The 26,788-nt window shown below is 45.6% G+C and overlaps 2 protein-coding genes across 9 annotated transcripts in view; both read left to right on the top strand.

Annotated features, from left to right (window-relative positions):
• AK1 (adenylate kinase 1) overlaps window positions 1-10,058 on the top strand; it is a 56,389-nt gene extending 46,331 nt beyond the window's left edge. For 4 of the 7 annotated variants that reach the window (XM_083423094.1, XM_083423095.1, XM_083423099.1 and 1 more), the window contains 2 exons: window positions 6,976-7,052; window positions 7,178-10,058. In XM_083423094.1, the coding sequence (XP_083279220.1) occupies window positions 6,976-7,044 (69 nt within the window). In that variant the 3' untranslated portion in view covers window positions 7,045-7,052; window positions 7,178-10,058. Of the gene's footprint in view, window positions 1-6,975 lie in introns of all 7 variants that reach the window. The other 3 variants (XM_083423093.1, XM_083423098.1, XM_083423096.1) reach the window with 1 other exon arrangement.
• An 11,936-nt stretch (window positions 10,059-21,994) lies between these two features.
• ENG (endoglin) overlaps window positions 21,995-26,788 on the top strand; it is a 51,548-nt gene continuing 46,754 nt past the window's right edge. Inside the window, exon 1 of one of the 2 annotated variants that reach the window (XM_083423065.1) lies at window positions 21,995-22,461. In XM_083423065.1, the coding sequence (XP_083279191.1) occupies window positions 22,398-22,461 (64 nt within the window). In that variant the 5' untranslated portion in view covers window positions 21,995-22,397. The remainder of the gene's footprint in view (window positions 22,462-26,788) is intronic. The other variant, XM_083423066.1, reaches the window with a different exon arrangement.

The raw sequence follows: 26,788 nt of genomic DNA, 5'->3' as shown, positions 1-26,788 counted from the left end.
AGTTCTATCCTTCTTTAACACCAATTGGTCAACCATGCCCAGGAGAAATGCCTCTGGTTTCTTCAGAAAGGTATATTTAAATACCTTTTTCATTTCATTGTAAATCATCTCCCAGAAAGCCTTAATCCTTGGGCACGTCCACCAAAGGTGAAAAAAAGTACCTTCAATTTCTTTACATTTCCAGCATTTATTATCGGGCAAGTGATAGATTTTTGCTAGCTTGACTGGTGTCATGTACCACATGTATATCATTTTCATAATATTCTCTTTTAAGGCATTACATGCCGTAAATTTCATACCTGTGGTCCATAACTGTTCCCAGTCAGCTATCATTATGTTATGTCCAACATCTTGTGCCCACTTAATCATTGCTGATTTCACTTCCTCATCCTGTGTATTCCATTTCAGCAGCAAGTTATACATTCTTGACAATATCTTAGTTTTGGGTTCTAGCAATTCTGTTTCCAATTTTGATTTTTCCACCTGGAAACCAATTTTTCTATCCATTTTATACGCCTCCATTATGTGATGGTAAATCATTGTAAATCATAAATAAGACATTTGGCTTCCTGTGACTTCCCTCCTCCCCGACCGATGGCTTTCAAACCTATTCTCTATATACTGCATTTTAATGTATTTCTTATTACTATTAAATCATAATCTTTTATGGATACTTATTTAGCTACAATGGGACGCGGGTGGCGCTGTGGGTTAAACCAGAGCCTAGGACTTGCTGATCAGAAGGTCGATGGTTCGAATCCCCGTGACGGAGTGAGCTCCCATTGCTCGGTCCCAGCTCCTGCCCACCTAGCAGTTCAAAAGCACCTCAAAGTGCAAGTAGATAAATAGGTACCACTCCAGCGGGAAGGTAAACAGCGTTTTGGTTTTTTTGTAAACGTATATTTCTACTTTGAATATTTAGGAGGCTTGAGAAAAGCAGTGCATGGCAAGAAAGGGCTTAAATATCCTTTCTTTTTCTTTTTTTTAATTAATTTTTTATTAGTTTTCACATTTCTATATATCTTTACATTAACCATTTCACATATCCAAAAATAAAAATAAATAAAAGGTTCCTTTGAACCATCAGACTTCCCTCCCTCCATGGGTTCTGACTATAATACAAAATTATCTTCATCCTTTTAAATTATCCAACTACTAATTGTTCCATTAAAAAAACACCATATAATAATTTTCACATTACGAGCATTTTTACATTCCTGCCAGTGATTTTAAATGTTTACAGTGGCCCTTTAGATAGTGTAAAAATTTATTCCAGTCTTTTTCAAATACTTGTTCTTCCTGGTTTTGGATCTTTCCTGTCAATTTCGCCATCTCCGCATAGTTCATCAGTTTCATCTGCCATTCTTGTTTCAATGGTACCTCCTCTTTTTTCCAATTGTGGGCTAGCAATACTCTCGCTGGTGTTGTTGCATACATAAATAGTTGTTTATCTTCTCTAGGTATCTCTTCACCTACTATATTTAACAAAAAGGTCTCTCATTTTTTTAACAAATGTCTTTTTAAACATGCCACCCAAAACTGTTGTCATAACTTTCCAGATCTATTAAATCCATATTTTTCAACAATATCCAATCCCGTAGCAAGCAAAGACAGAAAACCTTATAATGTAAGATCCGGCAGGGAGAAGCCACCTCTTATATTTAAGTTATATATTAAAAACTTATATTTTATTCTTGGCTTTTTCCCTTTCCAGATAAATCTAGATACTACTTTTTGCCATTCCCTGAAGTATCCCACCCCGCTCACCACAGGGATTGATTGAAATAAAAACAACATTTTCGGTAGCACATTTATTTTCACAGCAGAATTCCTTCCCCAAAATGATAATTTCATCCTTCCTCACACCTCCAAATCCCTCTTTATTTCTTTCCACATAGGTATGTAATTGTCCTTAAATATATATTTTTGGCAGTTAACCATACCCCTAAATATTTGGTCTTTGGGATTTATTTATGCGATCTATTGAAGCTTTTCTTTCAATTGTGCAGTCATATTTTTTGATCAACATTTTCATTTTTACTTTATTAAGTCTGAAACCAGCTACTTGTCCAAATTCCTGAATTCTTTCCAGTGCTTTTGGTACAGTGGATAAAGTATCTTCTACTGTTATTACTAAATCATCTGTAAAGGTTTTCAATTTATATTCTTTCTGCCCCACCCTGATTCCTTTTACACCTTCATCTGATCTTATAGCTCTCGACAGAACTTCTAAAACAGTAATAAATAATAATGGTGACAAAGAACATCTCTGTCTCATTCCCTTTGTAACTTCACATTTTTTCAGTTATAACATTGTTAACAATCCCCATGGCTTTCTGTTCGGAGTATATAGCTCCTAGACCTGTAAGGAAGGATTGCCCTACATCCATCATCTCTAAGTTCTTTTTCATAAAATTCCAGGAAATATTGCCAAAGGCCTTTTCTGCATCAATAAACATCAATGCCGCTTGCTTATCATTCCTGGTCTCCAAATATTCTATTACACCTATTATATTCCTTATATTATCTTTCATTTGTTGACCAGGAAGAAAACCCGCTTGATCATGACGAATAATGCCTTTTAATACATCTTTTAATTTATTTGCTAATATGTTAGCAAAAAGTTTATAATGATTGTTCAGTAGTGAAATTGGCCTGTAATTTTTAACCAGAAGTAGATCAGTGTCTTGTTTTGGAATTAATGAAATGTAGGTAGGCATCCTTTCATGAATTTGGTAGTTTTCCTTTATTCATTATATTATTCATAACATCCTTCAATGGTAACGCTAGCTGATTATTTCGTTTTTTATAATATTTCGCAGTAAGTTCATCTGGGCCTGGCAATTTGCCTAATTTGGAATGTCCTATTGCTGATTGTACCTCCATCATTGTAATTGGTGCATTCAACTGATCCTTCTTTTCTTTTGGAATCTTGGTAGTTTATTCTCCTTAGATAGTCCTTGATTTTTTTCTAAGTCTTCTTTTCCAGCCATATACAAGTCCTGGTAAAATCTTTTTAAAAAAAAATTCCTAAGGGGGCTAAATATCCTTTCAAGCTGCTACTCTGATCAGAATTAGAGTCCTCCGATGCTACTTTAAAAAGTGTGTGTGTGTGAGAGAGAGAGAAGTAGTGAGAAACTTAGCTTTAAAAAGAGTTTTGGAAAGATGGCTTTACAAGAGGTTTAGACAAATTCATGGGGAATAAGGCTATCAACGGCTACAGAGGCAGTATGCCTCTGAACACGAGTTGATGGGAGTCAGAGGAGGGAAGAGCCCTGTTGCACTCTGGCCCTGACTTCTTGTTGGGATTTTGTTGGCCACTGTCAGAACAGGATGACAGACCAGAGGGGCCTGTGGGCTGATCAAGCATCCAGATCTCTTGAGCAGCATATCATTTTTTGACTACACTCCCAGGACACATGGGCAGCATGAAACCGGGGCTTATGCTTGCTCTCTACTGAAAAGAACTATTATTATTATTAAAATGGAAATTCTACACATACCCACCTCCCTACCTCCAAAGCTGCAACCTTTACAAATCATGCAAATCAAGATAACATGGATCCATTTATTTAATTCTGCTTCTGGTTTTCATGGACAAAAGCAAAGAGCATGGCAGTCAACCTTTGGCCACTGGAAATTCTGCTCAGAGCCTCCTCTGGCTTCTGAGACACCCGTAAACCATTTCAAGTGTTGAAGCTTACTTTTGCATCCTTAAGGGCTAGAAACGTTAAATTTTAAAAAGCAAGGGCAAAAGCTGGACTTCTTCAACTATTACCATACTGTTCAGAGGAAACGCAGCCCCACTGCCCAAGTTTAGTCATTATCTGAAGAGTATCCCTGCCTCCAGGTCTGGTCCTGACCAGAAGGATCCAGGTATCAACCAGGGTGTCCCACATGACCTTAAGGTGCTGCTGTGCAATGCCAGGTCAAAGATTCATAAGACCACTGCCATCCATAATTTGAACATGGATGGAGGAGTTGACCTGGCGTGTATAACAGAAACTTGGTTAGACATGGCAGATGTTCTTGCCCCTGCTTGTCTACCAGGTTTCTCTTATGCACAGCAGCCCAGGGCATGTGAGTGGGAAGGGAGGTGGCAGTGATTTTTAGGAAGTCATTAGTTATCATCAGGTGTCCTATTAGGGAGAGAGACCCAGTTTTCTGAGTTCATGTCTAGAAATTGGGCAATAGGAGCAGTACAGCATTCCTATTGGTGGACCTACCTCCCTGCTGTACCCACTGGCAGAGGAAGAGGAGTGCCGGGGGGAACATGTTCCCCGGTGCTGGAACATGAAGCTCCGCCACTGGCTAGACTAAGGATTCCCTGCCTGAGCTGCTTTGTGTCATGACAAATGTTCTCCTGGATACACCAGGAGCACTACCTGGTGCAACCAGCCTTCTCTGCGACCCCCTCTGCAGGGAGGTGGGAGCGATTCAAATTGTCCTCCCCCACTACTTAAAGGATCCAAATGGCTTCCAGAGAGCAATATGGGAAGTATTATCCCATGTTGATGGCCTTTTAGCGGATTCCCTGGTGGCCCGCTGGAATGCGGAGTTAACCAGGACTATCAATTGTCTGGCTCCAAAGCGCTCTCTCTGATTGCATGGGGCAAGGACAGCCCCGTGGTTTCCCCTGGAGCTGAGGACAATGAAACAATTGCTGAGACAGCTAGAGCACCTGTGGCAGAAAACTTATTCTCAATTGGACCAGACACTGGTTAGAGCTCAACGTCGAGCCTACCAGGTGGTGATAGCGACACAAAGAGGACCTTCTTCGCCGCCTCTGTTGCATCTGCAGGAAACAGCAGCAGGAAACTCTTTCAGGTGGTTTGCAAACTAACAGAACCACCTCCACCATCGGGGCCTGGTGAGGACCCCGAGATCTCTTGCAATGATTTTGCGAAGTTTTTTGCAGATAAAATCACTCAGATTTGGAAAGAGGTAGACTGCATCATGGTAGCAGGGTCAGGGTGGAAAAGTGCCAGAGCTCTGTCTAGTTAGGTTGTATGGGATCAGCTTCAACCTGTTACCTCTGAGGACATGGACAGGCTGCTTAGACAAGTGAAACTGACCACCTGTCTCCTTGATGGTGAGGACCCTCTTTTCCTTCACCCCAGTTCAGCCCTGATTGTGACACCCTGACAATTTCCCTTATTTAATTTTTTAATAGTTTTCTTCTTTGTCTGTCACCTCCCCGCCTTTTGCTATGTAACATCTAGCCTTATGAATTGTTCTGGAGGACATGAACACTTGCTTGCTATTTTGGGACTTTTTAATGATGGCCCTGATAGAGGTATTGTCTGAAGGTGGGTTTTGAATATTTTCTTATGGACCCACCTGGTGGCTGGCTTCATTTGCTTTTTGGGCACACACACAGACGTTGCACATGAATCTGTATTGGAGATTTAGTGATGCACACATGCTGTCCTGTGCACTGGCAAAACACCCCTTCCTACAATTCTCTGGGCCAGGGAGATATTGTGCCACCTCCAGATATTGTGGTGCATGTTCTAGTTATCTCCCGCTTGGACTACTGCAACGCGCTCTACGTGGGGCTACCTTTGAAGGTGACCTGGAAACTGCAATTAATCCAGAATGCGGCAGCTAGACTGGTGACTGGGAGTGGCCGCTGGGACCACATAACACCGGTTCTGAGAGATCTGCATTGGCTCCCAGTACGTTTCCGAGCACGATTCAAAGTGTTGGTGCTGACATTAAAGCCCTAAACGGCCTTGGTCCTGTATACCTGAAGGAGCATCTCAACCCCCATCGTTCAGCCCGGACACTGAGGTCCAGCGCCGAGGGCCTTCTGGCAGTTCCCTCATTGCGAGAAGTGAGGCTACAGGGAACCAGACAGAGGGCCTTCTTGGTAGTGGCGCCTGCCCTGTGGAACGCCCTCCCATCAGATGTCAAAGAGATAAACAACTACCTGACATTCAGAAGACATCTTAAGGCAGCCCTGTTCAGGGAAGTTTTTAATATGTAATGCTGTACTGTTTTTAACACTTGATTGGGAGCCGCCCAGAGTGGCTGGGGAAACTCAGCCAGATGGGCGGGGTATAAATAAAAAGGTAAAGGTAAAGGTACCCCTGCCCATACGGGCCAGTCGTGTCCGACTCTATAGTAGTGTGCCCATCTCATTTAAGAGGCCGGGGGCCAGCGCTGTCCGGAGACACTTCCGGGTCACGTGGCCAGCGTGACAAAGCTGCTCTGGCAAGCCAGGACCAGCGCAGCACACGGAAACGCCGTTTACCTTCCCGCTGGTAAGCGGTACCTATTTATCTACTTGCACTTAGGAGTGCTTTCAAACTGCTAGGTTGGCAGGCGCTGGGACTGAACGACGGGAGCTCACCCTGCCGCGGGGATTTGAACCGCCGACCATGCAATCGGCCAGCCCTAGGCGCTGAGGTTTTACCCACAGCGCCACCCGCGTCCCTTAGGGTATAAATAATAAATTGTTGTTGTTGTTGTTGTTGTTGTTGTTGTTGTTGTTGGACTCTAGTTCCTATCATCTCTGCCCATTGGCCATGGCAGTGGGGGTTGATGGGAGTTAGTGTCCTGCAACATCTGGAGGGGGCAAAGGTGTTTTCTACCTGTAGTCTATACAAATGCATCAAGCAGTTTAATTTTTATAGGGTTCTTGCCATGACCAGGATGCCAAAAAAATAAATGAAAAAATCAAAGTGGGTTGGTGGGCTCTGCTTTATTATTTACCTGCCCTCCACCCTAAGGTCCCAAGGCAGGTTACAGCATTAAAAAGCAATACTGAAAACAGTTTAAAACAATTTTTACCATCACAAAATTAAGGTGGGTGCATAGTAGAATGGCTTAGAATTGCTGGCGATGCTGCTAGCTGTGCGGTGGGGGGCAGGGATGTTAAGGTTTTGCTCAAAGTGTGATGATAGTGTTTTGTACAAGCGGCAAGGCTTGGGCTGCCCCAAATTGCTAAATGCATCTCCCTTCTCTCCTCAGCTTAATGCCGAAGGCTCAGTGGACGAAGTGTTCCAACAGGTCTGCACTCACCTGGATGCCCTGAAGTAAAAGCACAGGCAAGAGCACCTGTTGGTCTCCACCCCCCTCCCCCACCCCCACAGCTCCCTCCTCTCTCACTCTCTTCCCCACCACCAGTGAATCTCCGTTCCTGATGCCCCCTTCCCACTCAATCTTGCCTCAGATCCATGCAGAGGAGCCCCCTCTTTGCCTCCCCACGTGAGCCTCTCTAGTCCCCCTCCTCTCGCCAGCTTCATCTCCGATTTCATCTCAGGGGTTGTGACAGCGGAAGTGGTGTTATCCTGTTTTCGTGGACGGAGCCTCGTTGGAGGAAATTTCAAGGACATTATGTTTGGCTCCCTAACCTTCTCTCCAAAGTAAAGTTCACTTTCATGAGCTGAGATGTTATTTTTTTTTATCTTTTACCCCCTTCCCCCCTTCTTCTTCTTCTTTAACAGGAAAAGCTCTCATGTTATGTTCAGAGGTTGATTAAGGGCAGGAAACTGCATGTTTATCCCACTGCAGAGTATCCAGAGAAGGAGATCTTATTTTCTCTGGATGAGTGGCATGTAAAATGAGGCTGCAAAGGGGACGTTCTCTGATCCTAGTAATTCAGTGGAATGGCAGGGAAAAGCTAAGGCTGGGTCCTCATCTTTTAAAAACCCAGAGCCTGATTTGAAAATGCAGCTAGAGTTTCACCATATAATGCAGGATAACAGCACCTGTCTGTTGCAAATGTAAACACAAATATTAGTCAAAATAACTTGTCACATGGAAGGTGGAACATAAGTACTTAAAGTGCTTGGCTTGCAACATGTGGCAGTGGATGGTTATAGCATGCTTTTTACCTATTGTTTGAGATAACCATCTTTAGTTAAGACCAACACTTTATAATGCTCTAAAATGATTGGCTGATGTTACTCATCGTTGACAGGAGAGGTGCTGCTGATAACTGGGAATCTGTCTCCACCCTTTGAAATGTAACCCAATAAATCACTTTGTAAAAATATGTAATTAGGGGAAACTGCGTACAGAATGTGTATTGGGATAAATTTGCACTAAAATGCTGATGAATTTTTGATGGGGGCTTTAATCTAAAAACTTGCAAACTGATGTGATATGAAAATGAATTTGCAATGTGGTAGAGGCAGGGAATGAGAACCCAGGAGAACCAAAAGTGGCAGATTTCCCCATCCCTATTTAGTTTGCAGATGCATCCTCTGAATGCCATATTTCTGCTTCTACAAGAAAAGCTGCCCCACCCCAGGGCAAGAAACCCCTGTGATTTTTCTGTGGTTACTTGATATCAGGGCTTTTTTTCCCATCCAGAACTTACCAGAACTCAGTTCCAGCACCTCTCAGGTGGGCACCATTGCCATTCTAAGAGAACATGTTGAGTTCCAGCACCTCTTTTTCTAGAAAAATAGCACTGTTTGTGCTATAGCATGGCATGGTGGCATAGAGGAAGGGGGGTGTGGTCAGATACTTAAAGGACTTTTGCGCAGGCCCATGATGGAAATTGGCACAAATTTCCCCATACACACTTGTATACGGATAGACACTTCTGGGAAAGTAAGTTGGTTAGCTTGGTAACCTGCTACTCTATGAGCAAAGCTTTTTTTTAAGTTTAAAGATGGGGATGGGGACAGGGGACCCACTGCCTGGGGTTTGGGGACCCCTGGGCCATCTCCTAACAATGCCCCTGCCCAGAAACACAACCACAAATAAGAGACCCAGTTTTTCAGTGGAAGAAAGGTGGTCTTTTTCCTCTAGCACAATGGGGGGCTGTTAATGGCTTCGTGGGCTGCAAGTGAGATCCTTGTGACCAAATGCCCCTCCGTTCCCCACTCTCCAAACTGTATACCTGGAAAGCAGCATATCATGAGGTAAAACTTTGTTCTGTGTACATTGGGGGTTGGAGGTCAAGCAAGCCCCCACCTAGACTCTGAAGTGGTATATCTTCAGTTGAAGACTGCTGGGCTTCTAAAAACATAATCACAGAAAAATTAAGGGGATCTTGTGTTACCCATCCCAACAGAAAACTAATTTGCAGTGAGATTTCTTCCTTTGAAAGAAGGAGACAAACAGGCATGTAAACTTTCATCCTAGAGTGGGCTATGAAAGGAGGTGGCTGGAGGCCAGACGACCCCTTGCCCCCATTTAATCCCTTACCACTTCATTCCCTTAGCAGCCATAAACCACAGATTGACAGCTTCTATGTGCCTTTTTCTTTGGTCTGCTGGTGAAAATATTCGAGTAGGAGCCCATCTCTGCCAGTCTCCCTTATTTCTCTGTCCCTGTGGAGCAGGAATGGGGGACTTGCTGGAGCCCAGCTCTCATCAGCCCCAGGCAGCAAGGATGATGGGACTTGTAGTCCAGCAGTATCTAGAGAGCCACAGGTTTCCTGTGCGAGCTGTAGGGAGACTTTGAATCAAGAGTTCTTCAGCCTTGGGGCCCCAATATGGCTGGATTGCAGCTCCCATCTGCCCCAGCCAGTTTTCACCCATGGTCAGGAATTATGGGAGTTGTAGTTCAACAACATTTGGGGACCTAAGGTTGAAGAACATGGCTCTACATCGCAGGTGGAGACTCTGGCTGTCTTTATATTACTGAACTACAACTTCTGATATCCCTGCCCATTGGCCATGATGGCCTGGGCTGATTGAGAGTTTGAGTCCATCTGGAGGGTTGAAGGCCTCCCATCCCCACTCCCTATGCTTTAGGGAGAGAGAGATTTGGGAGTGGGGAGGGGTGAGACACAACCGAAGCCCCGGATGGTGTACCTGAACTCGGGTGGGATTTTGTAATGTGAACACTGTGCCTCATTTTCATTCTCTCTGATTACTGGAGCACTCCAAACTCACAGATAGCATTTCGCATGCACCCAGATGCGTTATAACGGTATCCAGTTCTTTTGTACAATGATTTCTAATATTTATATAAGTGGGGAGAGGGGGGAAGCCCCCCTGCATCCCACCCAGAGTCTTAAAGGCCCTCTGTCCGCAGGCCTAATGTCTGAATGTATTTATCATATCATTATTAAAGAGTAAAAATCATGGCAACCATGTAACGTGTGTGCGCACATTATGTCATCACCAACCTCTCTGGCATTTCCTCTCTTGGTTGGAACTGCTGGCCACAAAGGCTCTGTTCTCCCCCCACCGTCAGACACAGTCTGCCTCTGAACACCCGCTGTTGGGAATCACAGGTGGAGAGTGCCCTGTTTGGCACAGGCCCTGCTTGTGGGCGTCCCCTAATGGGTATCTGAGGAGACATCATAGAAGCATCTAAAGTGATGCATGGTGTTGAAGAAAGTGGGCATTTTCCTCCTAATACTGGGCCTCCAGGACCTCCAGTGAAGCTGTAATCTTGGGAGATTCAGGACACAAAATGAAGCACTTCTTCACACAGTGCATAAAAGTATGGAATTTGTGGTGATGGCCACCAACTTGGATGAGGATAAGGCTATTAGCGGTTACTAACCATGGTGACTATCTTCTATCTCCACTGCAATATGTCTCTGAATCCCACTTGCTGGGAATCCCAGGGGGTGAGAGTACGGTTGCGCTCAGGTCCTACTGATGCTTCCCATTGCAGCATCAGTTTGGCCACTGTGAGAATGGGGATGCTGGGCTAGATGCACCCTTTGCCTGATCCAGCAGGGCTCTTCTTATGCCTCCTCACCAGTGTGGTGTAGTGGTTAAGAGCGGTAGTCTGATAATCTGGTGAACCAGGTTCTCTTCCCCGCTCCTCCACCTGCAGCTGCTGGGTGACCTTGGGCCAGTCACACTTCTTTGAAGTCTCTCAGCCCCACTCACCTCACAGAGTGTTTGTTGTGGGGGAGGAAGGGAAAGGAGAATGTTGGCCACTTTGAGACTCCTTCGGGTAGTGATAAAGCGGGATATCAAATCCAAACTCTTCTTCTTCTCACCTTCTCATTTCAGGTATAGGGTTATGCCCTGAAACAGTCAATGAATCTTCTAAAACTTGCACTGAGTGAAGCAGTTGCCTTAGGCGGCAGATGGGTGTGGTGGCAGCAGTCCCCCAGCCATTCCCCCTGAATCCCCCTAAGCTAGCATGCTCTGCTTCCCTTAAGCTACCCTGGTGCCTCAGGTATGTTGTCCCATTGCCAGAATTGAGATGAGATTCAGCTATGAGTCTTGTCAGATTCTGTAAGTGGAACATGGAGTGGGCGGCCATCTTGCCATTGGCCTCAGGCACCAAATTTGCTAGGCCGGGTTGGCCTCATTGTGGCCATTAGCCAACTGGATCCAGCAGAGGATACTTTTCTGAACTTCCCAGGAAAGTTGCTCAAAGCAGGTCCCGAGTGCGAGAAGAACCGACCTCCTCATTGAATGCAGGCTGCTGAAGAAAAGGATGGCAATGTGTGGTTGGGAGCTGTAGGGCTTTGAGGAGAAACTGGAGTTACCATGGAGGCCGGTGGTTGTATAATGAAAATTGCACACTGTATTGTAGTTGGAGTTAGAGAGACGCCGGACGGGGAAGGAAGCTGACTGTAAAAACATGCTCAGATGTCGAAGTCATCAAATGAGGTCGAGGAGCCTGAGGTGATAAACAGGAACAGGCTGTGCGTCTGTAGCAAGGAAAGAGAGCCTCCCCCCTCCAGCCGGTGAAGCCTCAGTGGGAGATGGCGCGTGCCTGGAATGTTGGGAGGGGGAAGGATATGACAGCCCTCTCCCTCCACACACACATTCCTCACCCCACATTTCAACAGGCGCAGGAAACACATCTCCTTGGGACAGCCATCAGAGAAGAGCCAAAGGAGCAGGCTTGGAAGAAGGTGGTGATGGTTGGTGGGGTTTCCTCGCACAGGGATCACCGTCACTCTTATTAGGCCAGTGGGCACATTTTGGTTTTGGGGAGGGATAGTAGCAAGCGCCAGTCCCTCTGGTGACTTCTATAGCCTCTCCCCTAGATCAACACCCCCACTCCACCCTGATGGAGAGAGAGAGAGAAACAGATAAATAGGCACACTTCGCTTTCCCAAAGGATCCGGCTGAAAGTCAAACCCAAATGAATTAAGCGGACTTGAGAAAGAGGAAGTGAGAAAGAGTGACCTTCTTTCTCTTTTCACTTTATGTACTTTTAGAGGGAGGAAATGGTAAAACACCCTCATGACCAAGGAACAAACGAGTGAGGGGCTCAGAGGGTTTGTGGGTACCCAGGGAAGGCCTCAAGAACACCATTGCACCTACAGTTGCCGGTCTTTCCCCATCTCTTTGCCACCTGGTGCAGATGAACGACAGAAGGCCCCTACAACAAGCACAGCACATATGTTGGACCCCCAACAATCCAGCCAGGTATGTTTTCGTGGCCCAGTGGGCCTGCAAAATCAGGAAGAAAAGAAGCCCCTAAATGTACTACTTTGTTCCTGAACTTCTGAAGCCGCAAGTGCTGCAATGTGAGCTGCCCTGGGGGAGTTCGGTTGGCGGGGACAAGAGGCAGAGCCTTTTCAGTTATGGCCCCCAGATTACAAAATGAACTCCCCTGGAGTAGTGCATTGAGCCCCCACATTGCCCACTTCTTCTTTTATTTTATGTTTATTTATTGCAAGTCTTATTGAAAACAATTACCAAACCCAAAGTGTTTGTATCCTAAGACAAATACATATGCTAAGTCTTGTATGCAGGGGCATCAAAACAATTTTGGAAAATATTTTATGTGACAGGTTAAGCTCACATCCACAGGATATACAGACAATTCCCCATTTGCACACGATCAGCACACATGTGGCCACTGATACACAAACCATTTTTGGTGCTGAAAGGGGGTGGGGCGGAACAGTGTGGGGTGGAACGGGACAGAACAGACTAGCACACTTTCCACTGATGTGGAACATGAGCAGGGATTCTGCTATGCCTCAAATGAAAGCATTAATGTACTTTCTCCATAGTGGCTGCTTTTTATTAAGTGTACAATAAACAAGACTAATGAAGCACCCCAATATTTCAAAGAAAGGAAGGAAAACAATTTAGCATGGTCACATATAAGGTAAGGAGATTATAGGGAGAATTGTTCAAAAAGTGGTTCTGTAGCATTCCAAGACAAGACATAAACAATGGGTCAAAAACTCACATGATCAAAAACAACGCTGGATGAAATCATATTTAGATGGAATTTGCCATTCTTGTGACTGTTGTTAAAATAAGCTACAAAAAACCCACCAGACATCCACAAAGTCTGCTTCCCCACTGACAACCTGGAGTTGGTGGGTCAGTTTTGCTGATGTGCCTATGAATAAGGCTTTTAAAAACCAGCTCATAATAGAGTGCTTTGGGTTATATTTACTTTTTCATAGTAAAATTATAAAATGGTTGGGAGCAAAAGAGGCCCCACCACACAGTAGACGTGTCAGCTCCGCAGAAGGTGGATCACTGCTGATTCCTGGAAGGGCGAGGAGGACACCTGGAACAAATGCACCAGTATGTAAACTGGATTGGCTGTGTTTGCACCCTGCTGACCTCCTTGGCCTTCTCCTTTCTGGGAAGCAAGAGCAACCCACCTGCCAAGAAGCTGGAGTAGTGACTCTACCCGAGCCTCTTCTGAGTCTAAGCCCAGAATACAGTGATACCTCAGGTTAAGAACTTAATTCGTTCTGGAGGCCCGTTCTTAACCTGAAATAGTTCTTTTTTTAAAAAAATAATCTTTATTAAATGTTTAATAGTTACAAAAAGAAAAAGGGTAAAAAATAAAAGAAAAAAACAGTAAAAAATTTAACCAACAATACATCAAAAATAGAAAGAAAAAACAATACAACAAAACAGCAAGAAAAAACAAAAACATTTAAAAACACATCCAAATTTCATTTCTTTATCTTTCATATGCTTGTTTCCTCGACTTCCTCGCGCCTTCCTTTTTTGTATTCTTGTTCAAGTTAGCTGGTTCAGCAAATCCTTTCCCTCTTTCTCAATTTTTGTTCTATAATTTATCTTAACACAGTTTAACTTTAAATTTTCCACTTTAGCCCATTAACAATCAATTTTTATATAATTCTTAATAACACTTCTGCTAAAACCATATAACTTCATTCCAGTATTCTTCTAACATTCATTAATTTTGCAATATTTCTGTAAATATACTTTAAAAAATTTTCCAATCTTCTTCCATCGACTCTTCTCCCTTGTCTCGGATAACCTGAAATAGTTCTTAACCTGAGGTACCACTTTAGCTAATGGGGCCTCCTGCTGCCGCCACACCACCGTCGCGCAATTTCTGTTCTCATCCTGAAGCAAAGTTCTTAACCCAAGGTACTATTTCTGGGTTAGCGGAGTCTGTAACCTGAAGCATCTGTAACCCGAGGTACCACTGTAATAGAATTGTAGAGCCGAAAGGGATCTAGTCCAACTCCATGCAACTGGCATTTGCGTTGGGAGGGAAGGTTATAAATTCTTGGTGCATTTAATTTATTTCATCATCATTTTATTTACAAGCTATCTTTCCGTGGTTAAAACTATGCTCAAGGTGGCTTACAATATGAAAAATGAGAACTGAATCGACCCACCTTTTTCTTCTCATATGTGACAACTTTATGCAGCGCTGTACTTTCAGTAGTTTCTTGGTATTTGATCCCTCCTCTGTGTCTGTGTTTTATTTTTCTACTTTCACATTTATTTTTATTTACCATACCCATCATTTTTATTGCATTGTGTATGTGTTTATGCCAATCAACTTTTAATTTAAAAATATGAAAGAACTGCAACATAACAAAAGTAGTAACAAATTATAAAAAGCACATTAAAAAAACACAACCAAATTGATCGATTTCCACATAAATCATTAGATCTTAAAACAAAGATACAATAATAATATCAACAGCAGCAATAACCCCCCCTAAAAAATAGAGTCTGTTCATCAGCCTCAGCTTTTGCAGCTGGAGTCAGTCAGGGTCCCACCCCCCCAGGCTAGGTGGGAAAGGCCAGCAAGGAGGGGGGGGAGCAGGTCTTCCGGGGCTCCCAGCCAATACCTTTAACAAAAGAAAAATTGTGCCACTTAGTTGTAAGTAAAACTGCTAAGCAGTGAACAAATTAATAAATATTTCCCCAGTGTTCTGACCTGAGGAGAGGGAGGAAAGTGAGATGGTGGTTGCAAGCCATGCCCTGAGGTTCGGGAGGAAGTGGGATAATGTAATTTCACGACTGACACCAGGGCTTAAACCCGTGGTTCCCACAAGGGGCAATTTGATTTTTAAGGGGGGGCAATTCAAGAATGAGTTATTAACAGCGAATTTGCATTTCTTATGGTTCTAGGGGCCTCGTATACAGTATATAAATATATATTGTGACATACACATTTTTAAAATTAAAATCAGAATGTACACGGCGGTCAGCTGGTGACAATGGAGAGATTATCTAAACAGAAAATACACTGGGTGCATTCAGGGAGAGTAGCGCTCCGGGGTGGGGTGTGCGCCAGGATTTTAGAGATGCTTAGGTGGGGCATGGCAAAAAAAAGATTGGTAACCACTGGCTTAAACGGAATGGTTTGCTCCTCTCACCAACACCTCCAGCCAGATTGCACCCTTCAGTGACCTCTTCAGCATATCCTTCCCCCTCTCTTGCCAGCTGGCTGAGCCAAGGAGGAAAAAGAAGGTGCTCAAAGGAACCAGTGCCTGAAAACATGATTGCCATCAAGGGAGTCCAGGAACTTCCAAGCACCTAGAGAGGCTGTTTTTTACCTCTCCAAGAAAAACAAAAACAAGGGTATCCAGGAAATTCTTAGCACGATGTTAGCAAGCTCAACGGGAGATGGGGAAAGAAGTGAAGAGCTGGTTCTGGCAAGTGCGTTTAAGTGGCTGTTTTTACTCGCCTCCAAAATATTTTCCCTCCCCTGCTTTTCTGGCCACAATGGTTGTGGTCAGAAGCAACAGAGACCTCTGAATGCTGTTTCCTATAAATGTGGTTTGGTTTGGAACCATGCATCTGATGAGCTTATGCCAGGGGTCTGCAACCTTTAAGACAAAAAGAGCCACTTGGACCCGTTTCCGAAGGAAAAAAAAACTGGGAGCCGCAAAACTCGTCATTATAAAAATAACTTTTTTGTCACTTTTTATTATTATTTCTTTGTTTGACCCCTCAGAATTACTCCTCCTCATAGAAATAAACGTTAAATTAACAAGTTACCTTTTTGTGTGTGTATGTTCTTCACTCCCCTTCAAAACAGTGGCCAGCGTACATGCTCCCTTTCAATGCAGTGACCAGCGTACATGCCCCTTACAATGTAGCGTGCGGTCGGTTGGGAAGGTGACGTCGGGAAGGTGCGTGACTAACGCACGCACCACCCCCATGTGACGTCACAGCCAGTACAGCGCCCGCCACAGTGGGGAGTGTCGGGGTGCACAATGCGCCTCCTCCCCTCGCTAGTATCTGCCCCGGAGCCGCGGCAAAGGTGTAAAAGAGCCACATGCGGCTCCGGAGCCGCGGGTTGCAGACCCCTGGCTTATGCCATAAGAGAGGGTGTTAGGAACCTATGGCACTCCAGATGTTGCTGGACTCCAACTCCCATAATCCCTGGCCATTGGCCACCAACCACTAACCGTACCTCTTCTGCTGATGGGATGGGCCTGAGAGAAGGTGCTCATCTGCAGAGCCTATATACAGCGGTACCTCAGGTTACAGATGCTTCAGGTTACAGATGCTTCAGGTTACAGATTCCGCTAACCCAGAAATAGTACCTCGGGTTCAGAACTTTGCCCCAGGATGAGAACAGAAACTGTGCAGTGGCGGCGCAGCAGGAGGACCCATTACCTAAAGTGGTGCTTCAGGTTAAGAACAGTTTCAGGTTAAGAATGGACCTCCAGAATGAATTAAATTCTTAACCCGAGTTACCACTGTAGTCTGGGTCCAAGACCAGCACTTTGAATTGGGCCTGGAAATGGACTGGTAGCCAGTGAAGTTGTTTTAGCAGGTGATTCACATCCTCCTTGTAAGCAGCCCCAGTCAGCAGCCTGGCTGCAACGTTATGGACCAGCTGCAGTTTCCAAACCTAACTAAGGCATGCATCACTGTGGCCAGATACTGTAGTGGCGGGGGCAGGGGGGCGGGGAGGGATTTGCTTGCAAATCTCGGTGCAGAAGATTCCTACTTTGCAGGGGGTTGGGACTAAATCAGGTGTTGGCAAAGTTTACTTTGCCTGGGCCAGTTCCAGCAGAGATCCTTCCATGGGCCAGATTGCACTCGCACCCACAATTTCTGGCGTCTGCGCAGACACGACTTCCGCCATCTATGTCTGCACAGAGGTGATTTCTGGCATCTGCACAGAGGTGATTTCCGGCATCTGAGCATGCGCAGACATGATTTCTGACACCGTAGAAGTGAGTCCCCGCGCCATGCTGGTTTAGTGCAGCGTGTGGGGACTCACCGAGCGGGCGGCTCAGTTCGGGGGTGGCTCGTGGGCCAGTTAAACGACCTCCATGGGCTGCTTGTGGCCCATGGGCCTTAGATTACCTACCCCTGGACTAGATGACACTCGTGGTCCCGTCACTCTCTACAATTCTATGATTCTATAATCCTGGGCCAGGTTTTGAGCCCACGGGCTCCTAGTTTCCATGTATGGGCAGGGACATTGCTAGGTATTTTAGAGACTCAGGAAAGGGGAATGTGCATAAAAATGCATATTGAACTACAATTGCAAATAATTAAATAAATGTCATGTGTATATATATATATATATGCAGGTTTTGGTGTCCTCGGGTGTCTTCCCGTGTAAAAGTTGGGGTGTCTAGGCACGGGAAGACACCCGAGGACACCAAAACCTGCATTCCTGTACCCGTGAAAATCTACGAAAGCAAATATATATATATATATATACACACACACACACACACACAAACACTGTATTTTTCTCTCCATAACACTCACTTTTTTCTCCTAGAAAGTAAGGGGAAATGTCTGTGCGTGTTATGGAGCGAATGCCTACGGATGGCGAGGGGATCTGCTGCAGTCATGAGCAGAGGATCCATGGTTCCCCTTCCTTCCCTCCTCTATGGCTCGCTTTGAAACAGCAAAGCGAGAGAGGAGCCGCTTACACAGGTGTAAGCGGCTGCTGTCTGGTTGGCTGCTTTAAAGCAACCATGCTCTCTGTCCCTCTCTCCTCCCCACTTAGCTCGCTAAATAGCAGCAAAGCTTTTCAGCGAGCCGAGCCGGGGAAGAGGGAGAGAAGCAGAGCCTGCTTGTTTTAAAGGAGCAAAGTGGGAGAGGAGAGGAGCCTTCTCCCCTTATACCCCTCTTCTGCATTATTAGCAGCATCCTTCTCCACCCACCCCATGTGTGTTCCTTCTCCCCTTAAACCCCTCTCCTGCATTATTAGCAGCATCCTTCTCCACACACGCCACGCGTGCTACTTGTCCCTTGAGTGCTTTTTCTTCCCTCCCCACTTAAAACGTGGTTACAAAGCATTGGTCCACATGGATCCTCAGAATTTTTGCATTGGGCTACCCCAAACTCACCATCAGATCACATGTCTGTGGCTGCAGCATAACCATAATAATCATACATCCACTGTTTCGTTTAAAATATTTTTTCCCCTTGTTTTCCTCCTCTAAAAACTACATGTGTGTTATGGTCAGGTGCGTGTTATAGAGCGAAAAATACGGTATGTATGGGAATGATGCGGTCTTTAGAAAAAAATCACAGGGCCTGAAAGAATGAAAAATAGTGAGAGATTGAAAATTTAATGGGCATCTCTTTCCAGCACAAGCTCTATGTCAGGGGCGTCTTGAAGCTTGAATAGGGTGAGATACAGTTTTAATACTAATTTCTCATGTTTGGATGAGTGCATTTTTTGCACAGCGAACACTTGTGAAGTGGGACCTACATGACCATGCAATTTTTTTACATGTTACTTGGCTGGAGAAATGCGCTGCAAAATTCAGACAAGTGCAAATCTGAAGGGGGTGGGGGCTGTGTTCTGGTTAATGTGTTGTTTCAGAAAGTGCAAATTAGGTAGACTCGCCTTTAATTGTGAACCGAAGCAAATTTCTTCTCCATCCCAGGTGGGGGTGGAACAGAATGGGATGGCATTTTGATGAGGATAACATCAGCATCAGAAGAAGAAACCCAAGGTGGCTGCGTGTGCTAGAAAGCTCAGTGGTGGTGAGACCCCAACCATCGCACCCAGCTTAATTTGCCCAGAAGTAAATAAGTATCCTGGGTTCTGCCCTGAGTTTTCCAATTACCTACCAGCAGCCCTGGCCATCAGCAGAAGCCGTGGGCCCTTGAGATCAATGGCTGGCCCAGGATCAAAAGGCAAAAGGCCATTGTGAATAACACACAGGTTTACAGGCCTGTCAGATGCTCCTGAAATATTTGTGGAGCCCCAGAGACAGGAAAGGAGTCAAGAAGCATCAAGCACTTAGACACAAATAATAAACTAGAGGGGTTCAGGAATTCAACCAAAACAACATACAAAGAGGCCTCAATACAAAAGAGGCTCTGGCTGCTGTACACCCAGTTGGTTAATAACTTTTATAGTTGCACAGAAAATGGAATTTGCAAAACTGCACGTCCTGAAATTCACTCTCCTATAAGAATGGGGGCGGGGGGGGGGGGAGGCTGGGAAGGCTGTTCTGCTTTGCATCTGTCCACCCTACAACAGGGATGGAGAAGCATTGTCCCTCCATGTGTTACTTGACCCCTACTCCCATCAGCCCTGCTGCCAGTGGTCAAGCCCGATTTTCTAGCTAATCTCCAGTGGGAAAAAATCACCCTCATTCCCACAAGTTTTCCGAATACTTTATGTCCACCTTGATGTTCACTATGCAGTCCCTTTTCCTAAGAAAGAGAGGAAGAAACAGAGGAGTCCATGGGGAAGTCGGGGAGGCCAGTGGATCCAGCTCCAGTGATAGGCAGAGCCCAGGGCCAATGACAGGAGGAGCCAACTAATTCCAATTTTGTCCCTATCCTCCGTGGTGTAGCGTGGGTTGTCAGCACCCGGGGCAAGGCAAGTAATTTGCGCCCCCTAGAGTGAGTGAGCCAGGTAGCGGCAGAGAGCTGTGAGTGCGAGCGCCCCCCCCCCCCGATGTTGCGCCCGGTGCGGCCGGCCCCCCCTGCACCCCCCGCGCTACGCCACTGCCTATCCTCCTCCCTGTTAGGGATGAATGGACTTGCCAATATCAGTTCCCTCCTTTTCTCATATTTATCAACCTCGAATTCAGTTCTCCACATTTCTCTAGAAATTTTCTATATGTTTCTTTTAAAAAGAAAAGATCCTCATTAAAAGTTGTCAGCATTTTAGTCTGAATTTCTGCATGGAATTTTGTCTGATATGCACATTTTTTCAAAGTGCTTTCTTTCAAGAACCTGTGCATTTTTACGTGCGCTTCCCCCCTAGTGTATGAAATCTTGTACACATCGCCTGACTGGAGAACTGGATTGCAAAATTTGAGGAAGTGCAGATCTTGAATGGCAGCTGCCTTGCAGTTCAGTTTTGTTTCAGAATGTGTGGATTCGATAGGTTCAGCTTTAAATGACTTTCTCCCTAATCCATACCCCCCCCAACATTTTGGGAGGGTAATTTGGGGCACCCCAGCTGAGACCATCCCCTGCCCCCTCCATGTCACCAACCCTCCCCCACTCCACCTACCTTTCTACAGTAGTCCTCCTCCACCACCACCTCGGGAAAAGCGGCACAGCTTGCGCTGACCTTCCAGCAGGTTGCGCTGGGCCTGCACCCTATTGGGAGAAGCAGCGTGGCCCAGTGAGGCTTGCCAGAAGTCCAGCCTAGCCTGCACTGCATCTCCTGACACAGCACAGACCCAAGCAGCCTGGGGAAGGTCGCACTGGCCTGCGCTGCGTCTCATGATGTGGCACAGACTGGATATGCCTCTGCCTCCTCCTCCTCGGCACTGCAGATGAACTTCTGGAAGACGAGGTCAGGGTAAGTTTCCCTTCCATTTTTTGGTCCTGTTTGGTCCTGTTTGACACTTGAGAGGTCTGCTTAACCCTTCTCCCTGCTGAATTGTACAAGGGGCAACCGTGAGTCTAAGGAGGAGGGCAGTGCCACCCCCATGGACTGGTTTTAAGTAGGAGGTCAGTCAGGTGGGGGCAGGCTGAGGGTAGAATGAGGATGGTAGGGCAGTGCCCTGTTTGCACAAATGGGTCAGACCCCACTGGTCAGAGAAACAATGTGCCTGCTTCTGTCTCCTTGTTTCTGACTTCTCGCCCTAAATTAATTCCTTGCTCCAGATACCTTGCAAACAAGGCTTGGGCCATATTCACACCACACATTTAAAGTGCTGTGATACCACGTTAACAGCCACAGCTTCCCCCAAGGGCTTCTGGGAGTGGTTTAAACACTCAATTTCTCTTTCCAGAGAACTCTGGGATTTGTCCCATGGACTGCAAGAAGACTCTCCATTCTGAAGGAAATCAGCCCTGAGTGCTCCCTGGAAGGACAGATCCTGAAGCTGAGGCTCCAAGACTTTGGCCACCTCAAGAGAAGAGAAGACTCCCTGGAAAAGACCCTGATGTTGGGAAAGATGGAGGGCACAAGGAGAAGGGGACGACAGAGGATGAGATGGTTGGATAGTGTTCTCGAAGCTACTAAAATGAGTTTGACCAAACTGCGGGAGGCAGTGGAAGACAGGTGTGCCTGGCGTGCTCTGGTCCACGGGGTCACAAAGAGGCGGACGCGACTAAACGACTAAACAACAACAACAGAGGGGGGTCTCCTTGCAATTCTCAGCACCCTTAACAAACTGCAGCTCCCACTGCTCCTTAGGGCAAGCAATGACCAAGAGCTGTGAATGTCTGGTGTGAATGTGGCCCCCACACCCCCCACAACCAGGTCAACTCTTGATCCCCAGGCAGTCCAAAAGGTGAAGATTCTGGGTTGCTTCTCTGTAGGAAGGGGGGGGAGAGAGAGAGACCACATCCGAGGGTCTCCCTCTGTCAGTGAGCGATCAGCTGCTGTGTTTCGCCCCCCACCCCCCGCATCGTTTGAAGAACTTCAAAGAGAGAAAGAGAGGGAGGCGGGGGAGTGGGTGGGAGAGAGAGCCAGCAGCATTTCCTATTTGCTGTTTTGGCAGAGACGAGTTCTTGGCAAGCCTCCCTCCAAAGGGAGTCGATTTCCTGCCTCGCTTGGTCATCAAGGCTGAGCCGAGCCAGTTCCAAACATTCAAGCAGTGGGAGCTCCGAGGAGGCGCAGCGAGAGTCTCTGTGACAAAGGCATCTCGATTCCAACCCGTTTCCCTGCTGCCTCTGCCGACCCCCCTGGAAACCAGGACCAAGGCTGGATTGGAGAAGGTCAGAGCTGAGCCGCCTGCTTCTCCCGTGTCCGGTCACCAAGTACCACAGCCCTGCGGACAGCGGCCCTCCATCACCCCTGCTCCTAGACACGGGCTAAAGAGGAGTGAGCGAAGAGGAGAAGAAGCAAGGAGACCAGGCGCTATGGAGACGGGACGGTGTCTGGCGGTCCTCCTTCTGACCTGGAGCGTTGTGACAGCAGGAGCGAGTAAGTGGCTCTCTTTGGCGGTGCTGAGGGGGAGACAGGTGGGAAGATCTGCTGCCGCAACTTCATAAACCAACAGGTTCTTGGGTTGCTGCCTTAACTTTGCTGGTTTGCGTAAAACTGGGGAAATAATTATTTAGGGAGAGATTTGGGGAACGTAGGAAGCTTCTTCATACCGAGTTGAAACATAGGTTGACTTAGCTCAGTGTTTTGTTTCAGGCTGGGGACATGAGCAGCTCCACTTCTGTGCGCCGTTGAACTACATCCCTTTCCCTTAGTTATCAGCCGGATAACTGTAAAGCAGGGTGGGATGGGGGCGTAGAATGACCATATGACCTGTTCCACAGAGGGTAGCCCTCTGCCCGAAGGACTGCTTGGTCCAAGTCTGGCTTAAAGTTAGAAAAATAAAGGAGAAGGGAATCTTCCCAGGAGGAGCTTAGGAGAAGGGGGCGAGTGCCCAGAACTTCCAGCCTTTTCTCTCAATGGGCAAGAGGGTGCCGATCAGAAACAAGACAAATCTGTCCGTTTTGGTGTCTGTTAGTTTCGCATTCTTCCCATCTTAAATCTGGTCCTCCGTATTTCTGTAGTAATTTCTGGTTTTGTTTTTGTGTTTTAATTAAAAAGGACACCAGAATTCTAACGTGAATTTCTCCTAATAAACTCTCTCTTGTATACCGTTTTGACATACTTTTATGCTAGCAGTTTCCCCCGTTAAAAGGCACGTTTTGTAAGTTTTTCACTACACTTTTCATGCACACTTTCCTTAATATATTCTTTTTGGCACATGCTGTTTGGTTGGAGAATTGCATCACAGAATTCAGAGAAGTGTGAATTTCTAAAGATAACTGAGTTTCGGTTTGCATGTTGGATGGAGAAGTGCATATTAGGTAGTTTCTCATGAAAATGCAAACAAATTTGAATTTATCCCTCTCATTCCTAGTGGATATACAGAGAGCCAGTAGAAATTGGCCCCATTCAGAAGCCTCCATGACAGTACATGGAGCATGGTTTATTCTGTTTATTGTTTACAAATTCATAATCTGCTTCACAGCCAAAGGTCATAAAAACAGGATACAATAAGAAAAAACTGAAAGGTTACAGGCCCAGTCAACTAAAAGCAATAAAACTGTCAAATAAAAGACTGTCTCTGCAATTGTACAATTTATATTCCATTTAAAAACTGGATCATATTTTACAGAGATCCTTTTAAAATAAAAATGTTTTCAGTAGTGGCCTAAATACTAAGACACATGGTGCTTGCCAAATTTAGGTTGGTAACGTGATTTAGAGGGCTGGAGCTGCAACACTAAAACTCAGGCTCTAGTGCATGCCAAGTGTGCATGCTAAGTGTGCGTCTCTGGTGCGCCATGTGATGCTCTCAGAAGTGGTCCATGAGAGGAAAACAGTTGACAGGCAGGGATATACAGGGTGACTTGGTTCCAAGTTGTTTAGAGCTTTATATGCAAAATTCTGAACTGAGCCAGGTAGGATATTGGTAGTTAAGAAAAAGGGCTATGGAGAAGGGGACAGCTGCCTCTATAAATCCTCAGACCCCATAAAAAGATGTTTTGGGATGTTTCCCACCCTTCTCAGTTACTTGCAACCCTCTCCTAAAAGGTGATGGCTTGGAAGTCAATCACACGGAGAGCGGACGCTTCTTTCAGTCCTTGCAAAGAATTGCATTGCTGGATACTTGGACCGATAAGACCAAAATGGGAAACTCTGTGGCTCACAGCTCGGTGCATAAGCCGCTGCTTTTCGTGCATGAGGTCCTGGGTTCAAAGCCCACTATCTCCCGTATGATACAGTGGCAGGAGTGTTGAACTAGGGCTTGGGAGACCAGAGTTCAAATCCCCACTCAGTCATGAATTTCACTGAGTGGACTCTTCTTCGTTGGTCATCTAGTCCAACCCCAGTAATGCAGGAATCCTTTTGCCCCATTTGGGGCTTGAACCCATGACCCTGTGTTAAATGTCTCCTGTTCTACTGACTGAGCTATCTGCATCATTCGGCAAAGAGAAAGGTCAATAAGCTAATACATAATATACCAACTCAAGAAATTTCAATACATCTAAGGGAACCAAACCTTGGTTAATCTTTTGTGGATTCTGACAACCACATAGGTGCTGCTCCCAAACATCCTGTTTATTGAACACTCATCCAGATTTGTTTGTGGGGAGATTAGGTAGCAGTGTATTACCCCACACTAAGGAGTGGGGATAAATTTGATTCAGTTCATTTAAAAGTGAATCCACCCAATTTGCAGTTTCCAAAAGAAGATGAGAATGGAAATTCTCAATTATCTTAATTTTACAATGCGGCGCTCCAACCAAACAATGTTTACAAAAATGTATAAATTAGGGGGAAGTGTGCATAAAAAGGTTTTTGTTTTTTTAAAAGCATACAAAAAATTATTTTATTAGGGGAAATTGCAAAAAATTGTACATCAGTCAAAACTGCACACAAACATGTTTATTAGGAGAAATCTGCACTAAAATACTGACCAATTTTCATGAGGCCTTTATAAAAATCGCAAAGTGCTGGAGAAATGTGGCCAACTGAATTTAAAGATGAAACAATGACAGAATCAAACCTGACAGATCCATGCATCCCTACCCACATATTTTCAAGTGCATTTCCCCCATCACTTTGGTTTAACCTTTCGGGGGCAGCAAACTTGTTGTGCAAGGCCCCCCAAACAACTATAATGTCACAAACTGAATTTGCTGAAATTTGATTGATACCTGCACAAAAAGAGCCACACTCTGAAAGCAGCCTAAATGAGAATTAGACCATTTCCTGGAGCAAACAGCTGTCAATGGCTACTAGCTATGATGATTACTATTTGCCGTGGGGAAAGTTGCTTTTGCTCTCAGATCCTGCTTACGGTGGGGCACCTTGCTGGCCACTGTGAGAACTGGAGGTTGAATTAGATAGGCCACTGGCTTGATCTATTAGAAACTATGCTTATGAGCTGCATACTATTATTGTATTCACATGGACATAGGAATTAATCAATAGTTTCTGCCAGAAGAATGGGGAACAAGAATGGGGTCCTTCAGGTGTCAGATCCCATTAAATGGTGAGAGATGATGAAAGTCAGAGTCCATAGATTATTAGAATTATGCATCTAGTGCATTTTAAGGTCTTCAGTTCAGTTCATTTATCCCCTGCTGCTGGGGCTCCTCTGCAACAAGCAGAAATGTTGCATGCAGGGGCACCATCTGGGAAGGAGGGGGCCGAGCCCCCCCCCCCAATTTTCAAGGAGAGGGCTGGCCCCCCTCAATATTCCATGGCCTGCCAGGCCCTGTTGGGCCTTCTTGCAGCTAGCAGAAGGCTGCGCCAGAGTGAGATTGGACCAGCCTGCACAGCATCTCCTGATGTTGCAGGGACTGGCGAAGCCTAGCAGAAGGGTGCACCAGCCTGTGCAATGTTTGGACATGTGTGTGACATCACATGTGCACACTGGGCCCCTTCAACCTTGGGGGCAACCTGGCACCTGTGGTTGCATGTCAGCTGCCCTTGTTGCTGCATGCTGCAGAAACCTCAACTTGCTGAATTTTGGCTTATCACACAGTACTTAAAAGCATCAGAGCCCTTGTTGGAAAAGAGCAAGGGTTGGCTACTCAAGGAAATCTAGGGAAGGGCATTGGGCTCAAATGTATAGGGAAGTGTCATTATGGGTATGCAGACCGCCACAGGCTCAATCCAGTGCATCTCTCATTTAAAAGATTGCCAGAGCCATCTCTCTGCAATCCAGTGCATCTGTCATTTAGAAGATTGCCAGAGACTGCTTCCAGTTACAGTCAACAAGACTGAGCAAATTACAGGTAGGTAGCTGTGTTGGTCTGCCGTAGTCGAAACAAAATTAAAAAATTCCTTCCAGTAGCACCTTAGAGACCAACAAAGTTAGTTATTCGTATGAGCTTTCGTGTGCATGCACACTTCTTCAGATACACTGAAACAGATGTCACCAGACCCTTATACAGTGGTACCTCGAGTTACAGACACTTCAGGTTGCAGACTCCACTAACCCAGAAATAGTACCTCAGGTTAAGAACTTTGCTTCAGGATGAGAACAGAAATCGCGCGGCAGCAGCAGGAGGCCCCATTAGCTAAAGTGGTGCTTCAGGTTAAGAGCAGTTTCAGGTTAGGAACGGACCTCCAGAACTAATTAAGTTCTTAACCCGAGGTACCACTGTATATAGTGAGAGGGTGGGGAGGGGTATTACTCAGAAGGGTGGTGGGAATGGGTGATTGGCTGATAGGTGTGGTAAACCTGTTGACGACTGTTAACGACTGCAATTGGTCTTACAGGGAAAAGCAAGTA

This window comes from Podarcis tiliguerta (genome assembly GCF_965153285.1).
Source record: "Podarcis tiliguerta genome assembly, chromosome: Z".
Lineage (NCBI taxonomy): Eukaryota > Metazoa > Chordata > Lepidosauria > Squamata > Lacertidae > Podarcis > Podarcis tiliguerta.
This window is presented reverse-complemented; position numbering and strand designations above follow the sequence as displayed.